A 21,549-nucleotide genomic window follows, 5' to 3' on the forward strand; every position below is an offset into this window, starting at 1 on the left:
GACTTGATGGGCCGAATGGCCTCCTTCTGCACTGTAAATTCTAGGATTAATCCATACTTTTGTTGGGATGTGACGAGTCAAGGTTCAGGGTGCAGGATGGACGAGTAGGAGAAAAGGGGATATTGAGACAAGAGTGAATCTGGAGTTTTCTATCTCTGCGGAACTTAAGAAGAAGGCCGGACGGCAGAAAGTGAGGAAACGTCACCATTTTGAGGACTGGAAGATTCATTGGTTCTTTTGACATATTTCACAGAGTGCAGATGGAGATGAAAAGGGTGGCAGATTTGGAGTAAGACTGATGTACCGGCCAGCCTTATCACTTTCTGTGCCTCAGATGTGTCCACATTAACTCTAAGCCAGGCTAATTGTCTATAACTGTTACTTTAATAGAGTGGGTTGGAAACTACACTCTACGACAGGTCTTAGTGTCCAGCAAACCCAACCACACTTCTTCCAATGGAAGTTGGTTAACATGAAGACACGGGCGACACAGTTAGGAGTGACAAGTTGCCAATGAAATGAGATCCTGGGCTTTGGTGAGAAGCCACCCCAACCTCCAGAAAAGTTTCAGTGCGGGTGGGTTGTGATCTGGATCGAGCCACCAAACGGGAATCACATCTCGTTTCCCGCCGGAGACCACACCAAGAGATTTATTCGGAGAATTGCGCCCAATGTTCCTTCCTCTGATCACCGTTAGCCACTTTGCACAGGGGAGCTTGTTTCATCTCAGCACATTGAGGACCGCACTTCATCTCAGGTCCTTGAAAGAATCCTGCACAACACAAGGAAAAGGTTTCAAACATGTTATTACCTTTCCCCAAGTTCAACCCACCAACCCCCTTATGCTGCCCTCGCCCCATCTTCTAAAAAATAAATTTAGAGTACCCAATTAAGGGGCAATTTAGCAGGGCCAATCCACCTACCCTGCACATCCTTTGGGTTGTGGGGGTGAGACCTGCACAGACACGGGGAGAATGTGCAAACTCCACACGGACAGTGACCCGGGACCGGGATTCGAACCTGGGTCCTCAGCGTCCCCCTCCCCATCTTACCCCACACATTCAAACCTTTTGTTACACAATGGATTTGTCCTAAATATATAGATACATAGAAGATAGGAGCAGGAGGAGGCCTTTTGGCCCTTCGAGCCTGCTCCGCCATTCATCATCATCCAACTCAATAGCCTAATCTGCTTTCTCCCCATAACCTTTGATCCCATTCTCCCCAACTGCTATATCCAGCCGCCTCTTGAATATATTCAAAGTTTTAGCATCAACTACTTCCTGTGGTAATGAATTCCACTGGCTCACCATTCTTTGGGTGAAGAAATGTCTCCTCATCTCTGCCTGAAATGGTTTACCCTGAAGAACATCCTTTCTCAGAAAAGGAGACCAAAACTGCACACAATATTCTAGATGTGGCCTCACCAAGGTCCTGTTTAATTGCAACAATCATCCCTGCTCCTGTACATGCAGCCTCTCTCAATGAAAGCCAACATACTATTAGCCTTCCTTCTTTAAAATATAAATTTAGAGTACCCAATTCATTTTTTCCAATTAAGGGACAATTTAGCGTGGCCAATTTACTTATCCTGCACATCTTTGGGTTGTGGGGATGGACAGTGACCCAGGGCCGGGATCGAACCTGGGACCTCGGCACCGAAAGACAGCAGTGCTAACCACTGCACCACCGTGCTGCCCACCATTATCCTTCTTTACCACCTACTACACCTGCACGCTTACCTTCAGCGACTGGTGCACAAGGACATCCAGGTCCCGCTGCACACTCCCCTCTCCCAATTTACAACCATTCAGGTAGTAATCTGCCTTCCTGCTTTTGCTTCCAAAGAGAATAACCTCACACTTATCCAAATTATACTGCATCTGCCATTGGTTTGCCCACTCGCCCAGCCTGTCCAGATCATGCTGTAGGATCCCTGCACCTTGTCACAGTTCACCCCGCCACCCAACCTGGTATCATCTGCAAACTTTGAGACATTACATTTTATTCCCTCATCCAAATCATTAATATATATTTGAATAGTTGGGGTCCCAGCACTGATCCCTGTGGCACCCCACTAGTTACTGCCTGCCAATTTGAAAAGGACCCATTAATTCCTACTCTTTGTTTCCTCTCTGGCAACTAGTTTTCTATCCACCTCAATACACTTCCCCCAATCCAATGCGCTTTAATTTTGCACAATAATCTCTTATGCGGGACTTAGTCAAACTGAAAGTCCAAATATACCACATCCTTGTCAACTGTACTTCTTCAAAGAATTCCAACAGATTTGTCAAGCATGATTTCCACTTCATAAATCCATGCTGACTCTGACTGATCCTGCCACTGCTTTCAAAATGTCCCACTATAAAGTCTTTGATAATGGATTCAAGAATTTTCCCCACTACCGATGTTAGGCTTACTGGTCTATAATTCCCTGCTTTCTCTCTACCTCCGTTTTTGAATATCGGAGTGACGTGAGCTACCCTCCAATCTGCAGGTACAGTTCCAGAGTCTATAGAATCCCGGAAGATGACCACCAATGCATCCACTATTTCCAGAGCCACCTCCTTAAGCACTCTGGGATGCAGATTCTCAGGCCCTGGGGATTTATCCACCTTCAATCCCAACAATTTTCCCAGCACCATTTCTCTACTAATAATGATCTCCCTCAGTTATTCCCTCTCACTAAAGAAGTAGGTTAACTGGATGTCATTATTAACTATTAGATCTATGTACACATGTACAATAAAGACTGGGAGCTACCTCCATGCTTATGGTCCATTCCTGTCTCCACTCAACACCAACACTGATCCTGGGTCTGCGTCATGTGCCTTGGGTGGTACTGTCCTCAGTCTCACATTAATCCCATATATGCCAGACCCTTATATTACAACCCCTCCCCTATCCCCATTCCTTTCTTTATTTGGAAGAAGTCTTACAACGCCAGGTTAAAGTCCAACAGGTTTGTTTCAAACATGAGCTTTCGGAGCACGTCTCCTTCCTCAGGTGTTGTAAGACTTCTTACTGTGCTCACCCTAGTCCAACGCCGGCATCTCCACATCATTTCTTTATTTGTTCATGGGATGTGCCCATTTTCTGCCATCCCTAATTGGCCTTGAACTGAAGGGCATTTACGAGTCAACCACATTGCTGTGTATCTAGAGTCACATGTAGGCCAGACCAGGTAAGGAAGGCCTTACCTAAAGGGCATTGGTGAACCAGGTGGCTTTTTACAGTTGCAGTTGACAATGGTTTCATGGCCATCATTAGACTTTTGATTCAAGATTTTTAACTGAGTTCAAATTTCAACATCTGCCGTGGTGAGATTCGAATGAGGTTCCCAGAGCATTACTCTGGGTCTCTGGATTACTAATCCAGTGACAATACCACTACATTATTGGGTGCAAATCCAAATTCTTCTTTGACTCAACTCACCATTATCTGCACATAGAGCATGAGCACAACCCCACGCAAAAGCAGAAAATACAGATCAAAATGATGAACCAGGTGTTATCTTCTTGTTTGGCACAGGGTTTATTAGCACAATTGTTTCTGTAAGGGAATTAAGATAAAATCGGAATTAATTCCAATATTAAGAATGATAGAAATGTGAAGCACAGATACGGAGACAACGTTAGTCCATCAACCCAATCCACTGATAGCCCATGTACTGCCCACCTGGTCATGAATTTTACCCTCATTTTTATCTTGCTGCAGGAGGGCTCTGCTGAAACAGGGGCTGTTTAGCACAGGGCTAAATCGCTGGCTTTGAAAGCAGACCAAGGCAGGCCAGCAGCACGGTTCAATTCCCGTATCAGCCTCCCCGAACAGGTGCCGGAATGTGGCGACTAGGGGCTTTTCACAGTAACTTCATTTGAAGCCTACTTGTGACAATAAGCGATTTTCATTTCATTCCCTCTGGCCAAGGGGAATGAAAAGAATCTCCAGAATATTCACCCATCCTCACGATGTAAGCCTGATTCTGAGGCTCGCCAATCATTTCTTCAGATTCCTGTGAGTAACAAGCTCACTTCTGAGTCAGAAAGAGTTCAGCCCCACTCCAGAACTTGAGCACATAGACTCATGTAATACCCACAGTGCAGAAGGAGGCCATTCGACCCATCGAGTCTGCACCAACCCTCTGAAAGAGTCCACTCCCACTCCCTATCCCCGTAACCCCACCTAACCCTTGGATACTAATGGGTAATTTAACATGGCCAATTCACCTAACCTGCACATCTTTGGACTGTGGGAGGAAACTGGAGCACCCGGAGGAAACTCAAGTTTACACGGGAAGAACGTGCAGACTCCACGCAGTCACCCAAGGCCGGAATTGAATCCGGGTCCTTAGTGCAGTGAGGCAGCAGTGTTAACCACTGTGCCACCCCTAATCCTGCCCATGATCCAGGCTAATACTCCAGGTGCAGTACGGAGGGAGTGCCGCCCTGTTGGAGCAGCAACCTTTCGGATGCGATGTTAATCCGAGGCACCGTGTGCTCCCTCAGTCCTGATCCCATGGCACAATTTTGAAGAAAGGAGGAGGGGTTTTCCATCTCCTTGACTGATATTGATCCTTTGACCGAGGGCAGCACGGGTGGCGCAGTGGTTAGCATTGCTGCCTCATGGCACCGAGGACCCGGATTCGATCCCGGCTCTGGGTCGCTGTCTGTGTGGAGTTTGCACATTCTCCCCGTGTTGGCGTGGGTTTCACCCCCACAACCCAAAGATGTGTAGGGTAGGTGGATTGGCCGTGCTAAATTGTCCCTTAATTGGAAAAAAAATGAATGAGTACTCAAAATTTATTTAAAAAAATAAAAAAAAGTATCCTTCGACTGGCATCAGGAAAACAGACCACGTGACCATTATCACAATGCTATCGGTGGGATCTTGCTGTGCATACATTATGACAGTGAATGCGCTTCAAAAAGTATGTCATTGGCTTCAAAGCACTTTGGGAAGTCCTGAGGACCGATGTTAATCCAAATGTTTCTTTCTTTGCAACTCATCTTCCATCAGAGTGATAGAACACAGAAGTTGGCCATTCAGCCCATCATGTTTGTGCTGGGGTCCTGAGGGAGAGCCCCCCCCCCCCCCCCACCTCCCCAATCCTCTTACTTTATTCCCAGCGACCTGTCCGATTTGCTTTTTCAAATATTTTTTCAAGTCTGCACGTCTCTGAGCTTTCAGGATTTATGAAATTATGTATAAAAAGACCCAGACTCTTACAGTCGTGAATTCAGCCATGAGTTACTATCATCCAAATCTTCAACTTGTCTCTGTTTCTTCTGCAGTTCATCTAACAAAAGAGAAATTGAAATGGTAAGTAAGTGTCAGTCCCAATTTAAAAAAAATCACTTACGTGATGTGGTTGCGCCAGTATTTATTGCCCATCCCTAGTTGCCTTCTGAAGGTGGTGGTGAATTGCTTTATTGAACCGCTGCAGTCCCTGAGTTGTAGGCACACCCACTATGCTGTTAGAGAGGCAGTTCCAGTATTTTGACCCAGCGACAATGAAGGAATATATTTCCCAAGTCAGGATGGTGAGTGACTTGGAGGGGAACTTCCAGGTGGTGGGGTTCATCTGGAGTAACTCCAGCAGAGTTACTTTGCAGCAGGGGCTGCCTTTCCTGGCCTCCAGTCTGGGGGAGTGCATAATCTGGTTCCCATCATCCCCGTGCCGCAGAGCTGCTTCAGGAGACTGCCTCCATGAAACTGGGGACATTCCTACATTGGGGGGAGGGGTGTTAGGGCCACCTCATCACCAGGAGCTAATGGCAGCCCCATGAAATGGCCCTTAAATGCTCTTTAATTTTGCAAATCTGCTTCCTAAATCGATGGGAGTGAGGAAACAATCCCGTTCACAGCCTTTCATTGAGAAACTTCCAGCGGGAAAATGACCCATGTGGCTCGCCATTATCTTATCCCACCCAACACCCCCACATCACTCTCTGTAAACTCCCCCAAACCCACCAGTCCCTCACTGCTCCCCCTCCCCGTAACCTCCACCAAACCCATACCCCTCACTCTCTGTAACCTCCACCAGTCCCTCACTCCTCCCCCTCACTCCCTGTAACCTCCACCAATCCCAGGCCCCTCACTCTCTGTAACCTCCACCAGTCCCACACTCCTCCCCCTCACTCCCTGTAACCTCCACCAATCCCATACCCCTCACTCCCTGTAACCTCCACCAATCCCAGACCCCTCACTATCTGTAACCTCCACCAGTCCCACACTCCTCCCCCCTCACTCCCTGTAACCTCCACCAATTCCAGACCCCTCACTCTCTGTAACCTCCACCAGTCCCACACTCCTCCCCCTCACTCTCTGCAACTTCCACCAGTCCCTCACTCCTCCCCCTCACTCTCTGTAACCTCCCCCAATCCCATACCCCTCACTCCCTGTAAACGCCACCAATCCCAGACCCCTCACTCTCTGTAACCTCCACCAGTCCCTCACTCCTCCCTCTCCTTGTATCCTCCCCCAATCCCATACCCTTCACTCTCTGTAACCTCCACCAGTCTCACACTCCTCCCCCTCACTCTCTATAACCTCCACCAGTCCCATACCCCTCCCGCTCCTACTCTCTGTAGCCTCCACCAGTCCCACACCCCTCCCCCTCACTCTCTGTAACCTCCACCAGTCCCTCACTCCTCCCCCTCACTCTCTGTAACCTCCACCAGTCCCATACCCCTCCCCCTCCTACTCTCTGTAACCTCCACCAGTCCCACACTCCTCCCCCCTCACTCTCTGTAACCTCCACCAGTCCCATACCCCTCCCCCTCCTACTCTCTGTAACCTCCACCAGTCCCACACCCCTCCCCCTCACTCTCTGTAACCTCCACCAGTCCCACACCCCTCCCCTTCCTACTCTATGTAACCTCCACCAGTCCCTCACTCCTCCCCCCTCACTCTCTGTAACCTCCACCAGTCCCTCACTCCCCCCCCTCACTCTCTGTAACCTCCATCAATCCAATACCCTCTGAAATCTGTTTTCGACTAGTTCTGACCTCTGAGACCTGATTTTAATCGCTCCGCCACTGGCAGCCATACCTTCAGCTGTCTGGGCCCTTAACCTTCTGCCCCCATCCCCTTCTTTAAACTTGCCTACTTCTTTATTTTCGTCTTTTTAAAAATAAATTTAGAGTACCCAATCAATTTTTTCCAATTAAGGGGCAATTTAGCGTGGCCAATTCACCTACTCTGCACATCTTCGGGTTATGGTGGCGAAACCCACGCAGACACGGGGAGAATGTGCAAACTCCACACGGACAGTGACCCAGAGTTGGGATCGAACCTGGAGCCTCGGCACCGTGAGGCCACAGGGCTAACCCACTGCGCCGCCGTGCTTCTTTGAACACATTAATGCGACCATCAATTCACTCGAGACATGAGTAGAAGTAAACCTTGGCTTTAATAAACTTAGAACAGTGCCTGCCTGTGACCGAACCAATGCTGAGAACTGCCTGCAGGCCGACTGTTTATACCTCCCTTTAAGGGGGAGGAGCCATGGGTGGAGCCCATACAGGCCCCAACATGTTCCCCTATGGATAATGCCATACAATGGTCCATAGGAGAAGTCCACAAGCGCAACAGCATAGCACAGATGCAAATACAAGGGCAAAAGCACAGATACAAATACAATGGTGGATTATTAGTATAATACATTCACCACATTCACCCCCTGTTAAAAAATGAAGTCCGGCGGGGGTGACGTGTTCATAAATTCAGCCAGTCTGGCGCACGGAATGTGCGCTGTGATCGCCGAAGCTCTGGCGTTGTTGCTGTCCTGGGTGTCGAACTCGTCCGTGCTGGCATCGGTAGTGAGGGCGCCGGTGCGGGTACAGATGTGGACTCCGGGAACGTCTCTTCATTCCTGTGGACCGGTGAAGGGGGGATGGCGGGCGGGAGGGAGCGCGGGAGCCATATAGGGGCGTGGGCGCTGGTCGTGGTAGGTTGGCCGGGATATGGTGGAGGGGCGGTGGTGGTGGAGGTGGAACCAGCGGGCGCCAGGTCCCGGAGGGAGACCGTATCCTGTCGGCCATCAGGGTGTTCGATATAAGCGTACTGGGGGTTGGAGTGTAGGAGCTGGACCCTCTCTACCAGAGGATCGGACTTATTGCTCCTGATGGGCTTTCTGAGTAGAACCGGGCCTGGTGTCTTCAGCCAGGATGGAAGCGAGGCCCCTGAGGTGGATCTCCGAGGGAAAACAAATAGGTGGTCATGAGGGGTCACGTTTGTGGGCATGCAAAGTAGGGCCCTAATAGAGTGGAGAGCATCGGGGAGGACCTCCTGCCAGTGAGAAACTGGGAGATTCCTGGACCGCAGGGTCAGTAGGACGGTCTTCCCAACTGTCGCGTTCTCCCTCTCTACCTGCCCGTTCCCCCTGGGGTTATAACTGGTTGTCCTGCTCGAGGCGATGCCCTTACTGAGCAGATACTGACGCAGTTCGTCGCTCATGAAGGATGAGCCCCTGTCACTGTGGACATACCTGGGGAAACCAGACAGGGTGAAGACGCTGTGCAGGGCTCTGATAACGGTGGGGGTGGTCATGTCAGGGCAAGGGATGGCAAAGGGGAAGCGGGAGAACTCATCAATAATATTGAGGAAATATGTATTGCGGTTACTGGAGGGGAGGGGCCCTTTGAAGTCGATACTGAGGCGCTCAAAGGGCCGGGATGCCTTTACCAGGTGGGCCCTGTCTGGCCGATTGAAGTTCGGTTTACACTCCGCGCAGATCTGGCAGTCCCTGGTCATGGCTCTGACCTCCTCGGTGGAGTAGGGCAGGTTACGGGCCTTGATATAGTGGATAAGCCGGGTGACTCCCGGTGGCAGAGGTCATCGTGGATAGCCCGTAGTTGGTCATCATGCGCACTGGTGCATGTGCCGCGGGACAGGGCATCTGGGGGCTCGTTGAGCTTCGCAGGACGATATACTGTATCGTAATTATAGATGGAGAGTTCGATCCTCCACCTCAAGATCTTATCGTTCTTGATTTTGCCCCGCTGCATATTGTCGAACATGAAGGCTACCAATTGTTGGTCGGTGACGAGGGTAAACCTCCTACCTGTGAGGTAGTGTTTCCAGTGCTGTACGGCTTCCACGATGGCTTGGGCCTCCTTCTCGACTGAGGAGTGCCGAATTTCGGAGGTGGTGAGGGTGCGCGAAAAAAACACTACCGGTCTGCCTGCTTAATTGAGAGTAGCGGCGAGAGCGACCTCTGATGCGTTGCTCTCCACCTGGATGGGGACGGACTAGTCCATTGCGCGCATCGCGGCTTTGGCGATGTCCGCCTTGACGCAGCTGAAGGCCTGGCGGCCTTGATTAGTGGGCGGGCTTTGTCCGCATAGTTGCGGACCCACTGGGCATAATTTTTAAAATTGAAAATCGCTAATTGTCACGAGTAGGCTTCAATGAAGTTACTGTGAAAAGCCCCTAGTCGCCACATTCCGGCGCCTGTCCGGGGAGGCTGGTATGTGAATTGAACCGTGCTGCTGGCCTGCCTTGGTCTGCTTTAAAAGCCAGCGATTTAGCCCAGTGTGCTAAACCAGCCCCTTAATATGAAAAGAACCCGAGGCACCTCTTCAGGGCCTTGGGGCAGTGGGGGAGGGGAAGTTGCAGGAGGGGGCGCTTACGGTCAGGGTCGGGTCTTAGGGCCCTGTTTTCCACGACGTAGCCGAGGATGGCTAGCCCGGTTGTGCGGAAAACGCTTTTGTCCTTGTTGTACGTGAGGTTTAAGGTTTGGGCGGTTTGGAGAAATCTGTGGAGGTTGGCATCGTGGTCCTGCTGATCATGGCCGCAGATGGTGACATTTTCCAAGTACGGAAATGTGGCCCGCAGCCCGTACTGGTTCGGTCCATTGTTCTTTGGAACACCGAAACCCCGTTCGTGACGCCAAAGGGGACCCGGAGGAAGTGGAAAAGGCGGCCGTCTGCCTCAATAGCCGTGTAGTGGCGGTCCTCCGGGTGGATTGGGAGCTGGTGGTATGCAGATCCACCGTGGAGGACACCCGGTAGTGTGCGATCTGGATTACCATGTCTGCAATCCGGGGAAGGGGAATGTACCGGTTTATTGCTTGACTGTAATCTACAACCATCCAGTTCTTTTCCCCGGTCCTGACGACCACCACCTGAGCTCTCCAGGGGCTATTGCTGGCCTTGATGACTCCCTCCCGCAAGAGTCGCTGGACCTCGGACCTGATAAAAGTCCTGTCCAGTATGCTATACCTCCTGCTTCTGGTAGCGACTGGTTTGCAGTCAGCGGTGAGGTTTGGGGGAGGGTTGACTTTTAGGGTCGCGAGGCTGCATGTGGTGAGTGGGGGTAGGGGTAGGGGCCCCCCCGAACTTCAGGGTTAGGCTCCTGAGGTTGCATTGGAAATTTAGTCACAATAGGAGAGGAGCGCAGAGGTCTGGGAGCACATATAATTTATAATTGGTGTACTCGGCACCCTGTATTGCTAGGGTTGCGGTAGTGCACCCTTGGATTTGCACCGAGTGCGGCCCAGAGGCGAGGGAGATAGTTTGGTGCGCCGGAAAAATTGTGAGCGAGCAGCGTCTTACCATGTCCGTGTGAATGAAGCTCTCTATGCTCCCGGAGTCGAAAAGGCAAGGCGTCTCGTGCCCGTTTACCCAGACGGACATCATAGAGCTCCAGAGGTGCTTGGGTCGCGACTGGTCCAGGGTGACCGCGCTGAGCTGCGGGTAGTCGGCGTGGTCGGAGGTGCTGGGGCAGCTCTGCGATGGCTGCTCTTGTTGATCGTACACGTCGAGCGGCATAGCAGATGGCGGCCCCTGCTGGTCGAGCGTGGCGGCGGTGAGGAAGATTGAGTCCAAGATGGCGGCCCCCATGGATCGCACGTGGCCGGCCGTGTGGGGGAGGATGGCCAAGATGGCGGCCCCCATGGATCGCACGTGGCCGGCCGTGTGGGGGAGGATGGCCAAGATGGCGGCCCCCGTGAGTAGCACGTGCTGTGAGGGCTGGAAGATGGCTGCCCCCACGGATAGCACGAGGCTGATGACGCGTCGGCAGACACCATGCCACACTACAGGGTCTGCTGGCCTGTGAGTCTGAGGATCGGGCCTGTGAGTTAGAGTTCTTGGACCTGGCCAGGCAAACTTTGGCTAAATGTCATTTTCTCCCACAGATGCTGCAGTTCGCGTTACGGGCCGGGCAGTGCTGCCGGGGGTGTTGGGACTGACCGCAGAAATAGCAGGGTAGCCCCCCCATGATGGGCGGGCGGCTGCGTGGTACAGGCCTGGGGTCGTCTTTGGTCGGGAGTCCACGAGGGGGTCGCATGGTCAGCCGGGAATGCGTTAAGGCTCTGGGACGCTACTTCCAAAGAGGAGGCTAACTTTACCGTCTGATCCAGGACCAGGGCCCCCTTTTCGAGTAGGCGCCGTCTCATATAGTTGGACCGGACTCCCGCCACGTAGATGTCTTGGACGGCGAGTTCCATATGTTGAGCGGCCGTAACGGCTAGGTAGTTGTAGTTGCGTGCAAGGACTTTGAGGTCGTGTAGGTAGTCATCTAGCGATTCCCCGGGACGCTGGTGGCGAGTGGCAAGGATGTGTCGCGCGTAGACCTCGTTCACGGGCCGTACATTGAGGCGTTCGAGCTTCGCGAGGGCCTCTGCGTAGGAGGAGGCCCCGTCGAGTTGAACAGAGATTCGATGGCTCACCCGTGCGTGGAGGAGGCTCAGCTTCTGTTCGTTGGTGACGGAAGTCGTGGAGAAGGCTGCGAGATAGGCCTTGAAGCAGCGGAGCCAGTGTGAAAAAATTTATTTCGCCTCCGCGGCCTGCGGATCGAGTTCCAGTCGGTCAGGTTTGAGGGCCGAGTCCATAGTTGTGTTTAAGTTGATTAAATTGATGCGACAATCAATTCACTCGAGACATGAGTAGAAGTGAACCTTGGCTTTAATCAACTTAGAACAGTACCTGCCTGCGACTGAACCAATGCTGAGAACCGCCTGCAGGCCTACTGCTCTTTATACCTCCCTTCAAGGGGGAGGAGCCATGGGCGGAGGCCATACATGACCCAACATGTTCCCCGATGGATAATGCCATACAATGGTCCAGAGGAGGAGCCCACAAGGGCAACAGCATAGCACAGATACAAATACAAGGCAACAGCACAGGTACAAATACAATGGTGGATTATTAGTATAATACATTCACCATGCACATTTCCTGAAGTGGGTTTGTATTAAATGGTGTCCAAGCACGCTCTTGTGAAGCATCAGTTGGGATAATCTATTACATTAAAGCAATGATGTGGAGATGCCAGCGTTGGACTGGGGTAAGCACAGTAAGAAGTCTTACAACACCAGGTTAAAGTCCAACAGGTTTGTTTCGAATCACTAGCTTTCGGAGCACTGCTCTTTCAACCTTCCGAAAGCTAGCGATTCCAAACACACCTGTTGGACTTTAACCTGGTGCTGTAAGACTTCTTACTGTACATTAAAGCTGCTGTGCAAATGCAATTTGTTGTTGTACTGACCTTGCAGGTTAGCGTTTTCCTTGCTCCAGTCACGGATCGCCTTCTGCAGGTCTGTAATCTTCCATTGCTGGGATTCCTGTTTGGACAGCTAAAATAAATGGACAACAAAAGTGAGACATTGGAAAAGTGTTAGCGAGGTCCCTCTGAGAAAGTTGGTTTATACATTGGGATAACCCACAGTAGCATGGACTCAGATCATTTTCTGTCACATAAAAATATCGAGAATCATAGATCGTTTATGGCACAGGAAGAGATCACTTGGCCCATCGTGTCATACTGTCCAGCAAAGCACAGTTTAAAATGCCATCAACAACTCCCCTCCCCCACTGGTCTCTCACAACAGGAATTGGGGTTCGAGTCCAGAGGAAGGTGCCTCCAGACGATACGGGTCATGATCTTCTTTGTCCTGCATTATCGTTCACTGAGGCGTGTCAGGTTACCAGGCATCAGTCAGGTGGACCAGGACTGGTAAGGCTGAGATCTTCTTTGCGATTGTGTCACAGCAGAGAGGGCAGCACGGTGGCGCAGTGGGTTAGCACTGCTGCCTCACGGCGTCGAGGTCCCGGGTTCGAATCCCGGCTCTGGGTCACTGTGTGGAGTTTGCACGTTCTCCCCGTGTCTGGGTGGGTCACACCCCCACAACCCACAGATATGCAAGGTAGGTGGATTGGGTATGCTAAATTGCCCCTTAATTGGAAAAAATTAATTGGTTACTCGAAATTTATTTTTTAAAAAGAGGATGTCACAGCAACAACGCACAGCTTTGCACGAGGGGTGAGTGTGGTAGTATGACTGGAGGTATTACGGTAACAAGCAATGTCGGGACACCATTGGTGGAGAAGGCTCGCTGCTCATTGGCCCAATGGTATGTAACACTAGTCACCCATTGGTTAGAGTTGTAAGGTAGCTCCGCCCTGTAAGGCAGGGTATAAGAGCCCGTGTATTCCCCACAGCTTCCTTTCTGTACCTGAGCTGCTGGGGAAGCATCTTGTCTATTAAAGCCATCGGTTTCGGACTACAACCTCGCTTCTGTGGTCAATTGATAGCGCATCAGTGAGGAGAAGGGCGACAGAGAAACGGACCCAATTCATATCTTTATCGAGTATCCAAGCTAAGCAAAGGCAACCCAAGAAACAAGAAATTTTCTAACCTCTGCTTGTCAGTATTTTGCTTTGTTTTACAAGGATGCTGACAGGGCCACTATTTATTGCCCATCTCTATGTTCCCTTGAGGGGTAAGCCACATTCTTAAACTGCGCTGTCCACGTCGTGTAGATACAGCCATGGTTCTAACATTTCCATTGTGGTTTGGTCCAATCTGAGTGGTTTGCTAGATTTCAGAGTCAACCACATTACTGTAGGTCTGTGGTCAAATAGTGATCAGGCGGAGTTCCAGATTTAATAATGAATTGAATTAAAATTCCCACCCCCCCCCCCCCCCCCCAACATGGGGGGGGGGGGGGGGTTTGAATCACTGTCACATTAGTCCAGGCCTCTGGATCGCTAGTCCAGGAATGTTCAATTCTACCATCCCCTTAATTTAATTAGCACACGATATGAGCAATATGGGAACAGAAGGAGGCCATTCAGCCTGTTCTGCTATACAATTAAATGTGGCAGACAGCATTTCAACCATATTTGCAAATCCTCAATGGGGTAGTTAACCAGGCCCTCGAACACAGGCCCTGCGAAATAAGTGGCAAACTCAACAGCGAGACCAGAGTGTTTGGCAACTATGCAGAAGGGTGAGAATTGTGCTACAATCACAATGTTACTATAGTCACAAATGAAGTGTTGGCTGGTGTAGACTTGAGAGATGAACAGACACTTCCAACACTGATGAAGGTTCAACTCAATTTTATTAACTAACTTCTAACTAACTAACACACGATGACTGTGGGTCTAAATGATGCTAACTTAAACTAGAGACCTTAGCCTTGTCCGAACCAGTTGATTCTCTCAGCACGTGTTGTAAGTCTGTGCTGGGCTAACTAAGTCCCTGTTACACTGAGAGGCAGCACCCAGAATGAGCGGGACCCGTGCTGCCTTCTGCCTTTATAGTGTGTGTATTCTAACTGGTGTTTGGCTGTGGTGTTTGTACATGTTGATTGGTCCCTGTGTGTGTCCATCAGTGTGTGTCTGCACCATGATATACTGGTGTATATTATGACAAAAAACACTGACAGGACATTCCCCCTGGATGCGGGAATCCCGGGATTGAAGAAAGAAAGACTTGTATTTCGCTAGCACCCATTCCAACTCAGGAGGTAGCAAAAGAAAATTCACAGCCAATGAAACACTTACTGAACTCTAGACACTGTTGTCAAGCAGGAATCATGGCAACTGAGTACTGACCCGCTGACAGTGCAGCACTCCCTCAGTACTGACCCTCTGACTGTGCAGTACTCCCTCAGTACTGACCCTCTGACAGTGCAGCACTCCCTCAGTACTGACCCTCTGACAGTGCAGCACTCCCTCAGTACTGACCCTCTGACAGTGCAGCACCCCCTCAGTACTGACCCTCTGACAGTGCAGCACTCCCTCAGTACTGATCCTCTGACAGTGCAGTACTACCTCAGTACTGATCCTCTGACAGTGCAGTACTCCCTTAGTAATGACCCTCTGACAGTGCAGCACTCCCTCAGTACTGACCCTCCGACCATGCAGCACTCCCTCAGCACTGTTGCTCTGACAGTGCTACACTCCCTCAGTACTGATCCTCTGACAGTGCAGCGCTTTTTCAGTACTGACCCTCTGACAGTGCAGCACTGCCTCAGCACTGACCCTCTGACAGTGCAGCACTGCCTCAGTACTGACCCTCTGACAGTGCAGCACTGCCTCAGCACTGACCCTCTGACAGTGCAGTACTCCCTCAGTACTGACCCTCTGACAGTGCAGCACTCCCTCAGTACTGACCCTCTGACAGTGCAGCACTCCCTCAGTACTGACCCTCTGACAGTGCAGCACTCCCTCAGTACTGACCCTCTGACAGGGCAGCGCTCCCTCAGTACTGACCCTCTGACAGTGCAGCACTCCCTCAGTACTGACCCTCTGACTGCCAGCCACTTCCTACAACAACCTGGTCAGTGACTCACCGACTCCTTGTGGTTTTCCTGCACCTCCTGTAGCTGATTGGCCTGTCTTTTTTCATTTTCCTCCATATTCTGCAGACGTTTGTGAAGATGCACGTTCTGTTCCTTGATGCTTTGCTGGATGCTTCGCTGCAGAGTGGAACGTATGAACACAATACAAAATAATATCCAGGCTATGTAGAATACAGTTGTTGCACAATCAATTACGACAAGACGAGAGTAGAGAGTAATCGAGGCTTTATTACGCAGAGATGTGGAGCCTCCCGCAGCTGCTGCTGAAATGGCTGCAGCTCGGAGACCCCACACATTTATACTCTGCCTACTGGGCGGAGCCAGCAGGCAGGGATCTACCCCCGTACCTGTAGCACAGGAGCCTCACTGGAATACACCTAATATGCGATATATACTGTCACAATATACACACAAGTATATGATGGCGCATAGACACACACTGACTGACACACTGAAAGACCAATCAACACACAGAACACAGCAGCCAATCACCAGACAGGACACGGCCACTATAAAGCCAGAGGGCACTAGTTTTCCTGCTCATTCGGGATGCAGCCTCTGAGACAGCCAGAGCCCGTAATCAGTAGCACGAACGTCTACCATGTGCTAGCAGTACAGTCTGGTCAGGTTAGCCATAGGTCTTCAGTCAACCAAACATAGTGCCGACCCACAGTGCAAGTATGTTGAACAGCTCATAGTTAAATAAAGCAGAGTTGTACTTCTACAAGTGTTGGTAGCCGGTCTCTCTCACTGCTCTGGTAAACGCAGTCCTCGCATACCCAACACTTCATATACAATACAATACAGTGGTGACTACCACAACAGTCAAGATTATAGAAGTGTTTCCTTTTTGTAAAGGCGAATAAAGATCTGAACATTCTGCTGTCCTGTGTGTTTGTGTTCAGTAAGTATCAAAAAATGATCACAGGCCAGTCGAGTCCAAGATCAATATGTGAAGCAGGTTGTCCTCCCTTTGCCCTGATAAAACATCAATACAGTCTAGTGTTACAGTGCAGCACCACCCTCAGTACTGACCCTCTGACAGTGCAGCACCACCCTCAGTACTGACCCACCGACAGTGCAGCACTCCCTCAGTACTGACCCTCTGACAGTGCAGCACTCCCTCAGTACTGACCCTCTGACAGTGCAGCACTCCCTCAGTACTGACCCTCTGACAGTGCAGCACTCCCTCAGTACTGACCCTCTGACCGTGCAGCACTCCCTCAGTACTGACATTCTGACAGTGTGGCACTCCCTCAGTACTGACCCTCTGACCGTGCAGCACTCCCTCAGTACTGACCCTCTGACCGTGCAGCACTCCCTCAGTACTTACCCTCTGACAGTGCAGCACTCCCTCAGTACTGACCCTCTGACAGTGCAGCACTCCCTCAGTACTGACCCTCTGACAATGCAGCACTCCCTCAGTACTGACCCTCTGACAGTGCAGCACTCCCTCAGTACTGACCCTCCAACAATGCAGCACACCCTCAGTACTGACCCTCTGACAGTGCAGCACTCCCTCAGTACTGACCCTCTGACAGTGCAGCACTCCCTCAGTACTGACCCTCTGACAGTGCAGCAGTCCCTCAGCACTGACCCTCTGACAATGCAGCAGTCCCTCAGTACTGACCATCTAATAGTGCAGCAGTCCCTCAGTACTGACCCTCCGACAGTGCAGCACTCCCTCAGTACTGACCTGACAGTGCAGCGATCCCTCAGTACTGACCCTCTGACAGTGCAGCACTCCCTCAGTACTGACCCTCTGACAGTGCAGCACTCCCTCAGTACTGACCTGACAGTGCAGCACTCCCTCAGTACTGACCCTCTGACAGTGCAGCACTCCCTCAGTACTGACCCTCTGACAGTGCAGCGCTCCCTCAGTACTGACCCTCTGACAGTGTGGCACTCCCTCAGTACTGACACTCTGAGTGTGCAGGACTCCTTCAGTACTGACCCTCTGACAGTGCAGCACTCCCTCTGTACTGACCCTCTGACAGAGCAGCACTCCCTCAGTACTGACCCTCTGACTGTGCAGCACTCCCTCAGTACTGCCCCTGTGACAGTGCAGCACTCCCTCAGTACTGACCCTCTGACAGTGCAGCACTCCCTCGGTACTGACCCTCTGACAGTGCAGCACTCCCTCAGTACTGACCCTCTGACAGTGCGGCACTCCCTCAGTACTGACCCTCTGACAGTGCCGTACTCCTTCAGTACTGAACCTCTGACAGTGCAGCACTCCCTCAGTACTGACCCTCTGACAGTGCAGCACTCCCTAAGTACTGACCCTCTGACAGTGCAGCGCTCCCTCAGTACTAACCCTCTGAGTGTGCAGGACTCCCTCAGTACTGACCCTCTGACAGTGCAGCACTCCCTCTGTACTGACCCTCTGACAGAGCAGCACTCCCTCAGTACTGACCCTCTGACTGTGCAGCACACCCTCAGTGCTGACCCTCTGACAGTGCAGCACTCCCTCAGTATTGACCCTCTGACAGTGTTGCACACCCTCAGTATTGACCCTCAGACAGTACAGCACTCCCTCAGTACTAACCCTCTGACAATGCAGCAGTTCCTGAGTACTGGCCCTCTGACAGTGCAGCACTCCCTCAGTACTGACCCTCTGACAGTGCAGCACTCCCTCAGTACTGACCCTCTGACAGTGCAGCACTGCCTCAGTACTGACCCTCTGACAGTGCAGCACTCCCTCAGCACTGACACTCCGCCAGTGCAGCACTCCCTCAGTATTGACCCTCTGACAGTGCAGCACTCCCTCAGTACTGACCCTCTGAGTGTGCAGGACTCCCTCAGTACTGACCCTCTGACAGTGCAGCACTCCCTCAGTACTGACCCTCTGACAGTGCAGCACTCCCTCAGTACTGACCCTCTGACAGTGCGGCACTCCCTCAGTACTGACCCTCTGACAGTGCCGTACTCCCTCAGTACTGAACCTCTGACAGTGCAGCACTCCCTCAGTACTGACCCTCTGACAGTGCAGCACTCCCTAAGTACTGACCCTCTGACAGAGCAGCACTCCCTCAGTACTGACCCTCTGACTGTGCAGCACTCCCTCAGTACTGCCCCTGTGACAGTGCAGCACTCCCTCAGTACTGACCCTCTGACTGTGCAGCACTCCCTCAGTACTGACCCTCTGACTGTGCAGCACTCCCTCAGTACTGCCCCTGTGACAGTGCAGCACTCCCTCAGTACTGACCCTCTGACAGTGCAGCACTCCCTCGGTACTGACCCTCTGACAGTGCAGCACTTCCTCGGTACTGACCCTCTGACAGTGCAGCACTCCCTCAGTACTGACCCTCTTACAGTGCGGTACTCCCTCAGTACTGACCCTCTGACAGTGCAGCAGTCCCTCAGTACTGACCCTCTGACAGTGCGGTACTCCCTCAGTACTGACTGTCTGACAGTGCAGCACCCACTCAGTACTGACCCTCTGACTGTCTGCCTCTTCTGACAACAACCTGGTCGGTCACTCACCGATTCATTGAGTTTTTTCTGGACCTCCTGTAGTTGAATGTCCTGAGATTTTGCATTTGCCTCCATAGTCTTCAGAATTTCCTGAAGATGCACATTCTGTTCCTGGAGATGATTGTTGCCCTGCTGTGGAGTGGAAGTCATTAATATAATACCAAGTAACATCGTGACCGTGTAGAGTAAAACAAAGATTATGCACGCAGTTCTTTTTGTAAAGGCGAATAAAGATCTGAACATTCTGCTGTCCTGTGTGTTTTGGTTCAACAAGCATCAGGAAATGATCACAGGCGAGTCGAATCCAAGATCGCTTTGTGAAGCAAGTTCCCCTCCCTTTGCCCTGATGAAACATTAAAACAGTCTAGTTTCTGTTTCACAACGTCAACGCCATTTCCCTGGAAACAACAATGTGTTCAGAATTACACAATGACCCAACAAGGATCATTCACAGAGGATTAGACACAGGAAATGCAGAAAATGCTCAGCAGGTCAGTTCTGTGGACAGTAAGAAGTCTGACAACACCAGGTTAAAGTCCAACAGGTTTGTTTCAAATCACTAGCTTTCGGAGCACTGCTCCTTCCTCAGGTGAATGAAGAGGTAGGTTCCAAAAACATATATACTGACAAAGACAATACTTTGAATGCGAATCTTTGCAAGTAATTAAGTCTTTACAGGTCCCGAAGATGCAACTGGAGAGAGGGATAATCACAGGTTAAAGAGGTGTGAATTGTCTCAAGCCAGGACAGTTGGTTAGATTTTGCAAGTCCAGGCCAGATGGTGGGGAGGTGAATGGAATGCAACATGAATCCCAGGTTCCAGTTGAGGCCGTACTCATGTGTGCGGAACTTGGCTATCAATTTCTGTTCAGCGATTCTGCATTGTCGTGCGTCCTGAAGGCCGCCTTGGAGAACGCTTACCCGGAGATCAGAGGCTGAATGCCCTTGACTGCTGAAGTGTTCCCCGACTGGAAGGGAACATTCCTGCCTGGCGATTGTCGCGCGATGTCCGTTCATCCGTGGAGACAGAGAGAGAGAGACAGACAGACAGAGCGAGAGAGACGGACAGAGAGAGAGAGAGAGACAGAGAGAGAGAGAGACAGAGAGAGAGAGAGAGAGAGAGACAGAGAGAGAGAGAGAGAGACAGAGAGAGAGAGAGACAGAGAGAGAGACAGAGACAGAGAGCGAGAGACAGAGGGAGAGACAGAGAGAGAGAGAGTGAGAGACAGAGAGCGAGAGACAGAGGGAGAGAGAGAGTTAGCATTTCAGAACATCCAGTTGGAGATGTTTGATAAAACAGTGCATGCAGATAGTTTCAGGAGCTGATGACTGGTACGAGCCTTTATTCCTCGAGTTTAAGTGGAGATCAGAATGAAGTATTTTTATTTGAGAAACATTTTATTGAAGGCATTTTAAAATATTTACAAACAGCAAAACCAAAAGGACAATGGAAATACAGGCCCCAACTCCATCCAACACAGGCATCAAAACCCCTCCCTCCCCTCAGAAACTAACCAATCACAGGCCTCCTAACCGGCATCCGTCTACTTTTTCCAACCTCTCGTTCCCCCACCAACCAGAGACCACAACCCAAACAAAACCCCAAACCACCGCTCTCCACTCCCCCAACCCCCACCATTCCCCTCTGACAACGTCATCCTCCTTAAACAAGTCAATAAATGGCTTCCACCTTGAAGTGAATCCCTCCCCCGCCCCACAGATGGTGAACTCGATCTTTTCCAGCTGCAGAATTTCTGCCAAGTCCCTCAGCCACAACCCGGCCTTCAGCGGCTCCGAGCTCCACCAACGCAACAAAATCCATCTGCGGGCTATCAGGGAGGCAAAGGCCAGAAGAGCGGCCTCTCTCCCCGCCTGCACTCCCGGATTCTCCGACACTCCAAATATCGCCACCTCCGGACTCGGAGCTACCTCCACCCTCAAAATCTTTGCCATATCCTCCGAAAAACCCTTCCAGAATCCCCTCAACTTCGGGCAAGCCCAGAACCAATGGACATGCTTCGCCGCCCCCCCCTCCCCCCCACTACTCTGCCCACACCTATCCCCCACTCCCGAGAAGAACCAACCCATCCTCGACACCGTCATGTGGGCCCTGTGCACTGCCTTAAACTGAATATAACTTAGCCTCGCACACGGCGAGGACGCACTCACCCTCCGTAAAGCTGCCCTCCACACTCCATCCCCCAACCCTCCTCCCAGCTCCTCCTCCCACCTACCCCTAATCCTCCACCATGGGGACGCTCTGCCTGTCCATCAACTCCCCATACATGGCCGTCTCTGCCGACCCCAATTTCATCCTCGGATAGAAGCCTTTCCTGCTGCACTGCGGACGGCAGCCTCAGAAACGACGGCACCTCCTTCCTAACAAATTTCCTAACCTGCAGATACTTGAATCCATTCCCTTTTAGTAACTGATAGGTCCCCTCTCGCTCTACCAGGTCCGTGAACTTTTTTAA

General features: G+C 51.2%; 1 protein-coding gene across 3 annotated transcripts in view; it reads right to left on the reverse strand.

Moving 5' to 3' along the window:
- Positions 1-207: 207 nt before the first annotated feature.
- The window catches only part of LOC119952826 (tropomyosin-1-like), a 33,554-nt gene continuing 12,212 nt past the window's right edge, over positions 208-21,549 (reverse strand). The window contains exons 4-9 of one of the 3 annotated variants that reach the window (XM_038776335.1): positions 19,085-19,204; positions 15,590-15,715; positions 12,496-12,583; positions 5,230-5,299; positions 3,439-3,555; positions 208-772 (exon numbers count right to left, since the gene is read on the reverse strand). In XM_038776335.1, the coding sequence (XP_038632263.1) occupies positions 3,441-3,555; positions 5,230-5,299; positions 12,496-12,583; positions 15,590-15,715; positions 19,085-19,204 (519 nt within the window). In that variant the 3' untranslated portion in view covers positions 208-772; positions 3,439-3,440. Of the gene's footprint in view, positions 773-3,438; positions 3,556-5,229; positions 5,300-12,495; positions 12,584-15,589; positions 15,716-19,084; positions 19,208-21,549 lie in introns of all 3 variants that reach the window. The other 2 variants (XM_038776334.1, XM_038776336.1) reach the window with 2 other exon arrangements.

Source organism: Scyliorhinus canicula, chromosome 18 (assembly GCF_902713615.1).
Source record: "Scyliorhinus canicula chromosome 18, sScyCan1.1, whole genome shotgun sequence".
In the NCBI taxonomy this organism is placed as follows: Eukaryota; Metazoa; Chordata; class Chondrichthyes; order Carcharhiniformes; family Scyliorhinidae; genus Scyliorhinus; species Scyliorhinus canicula.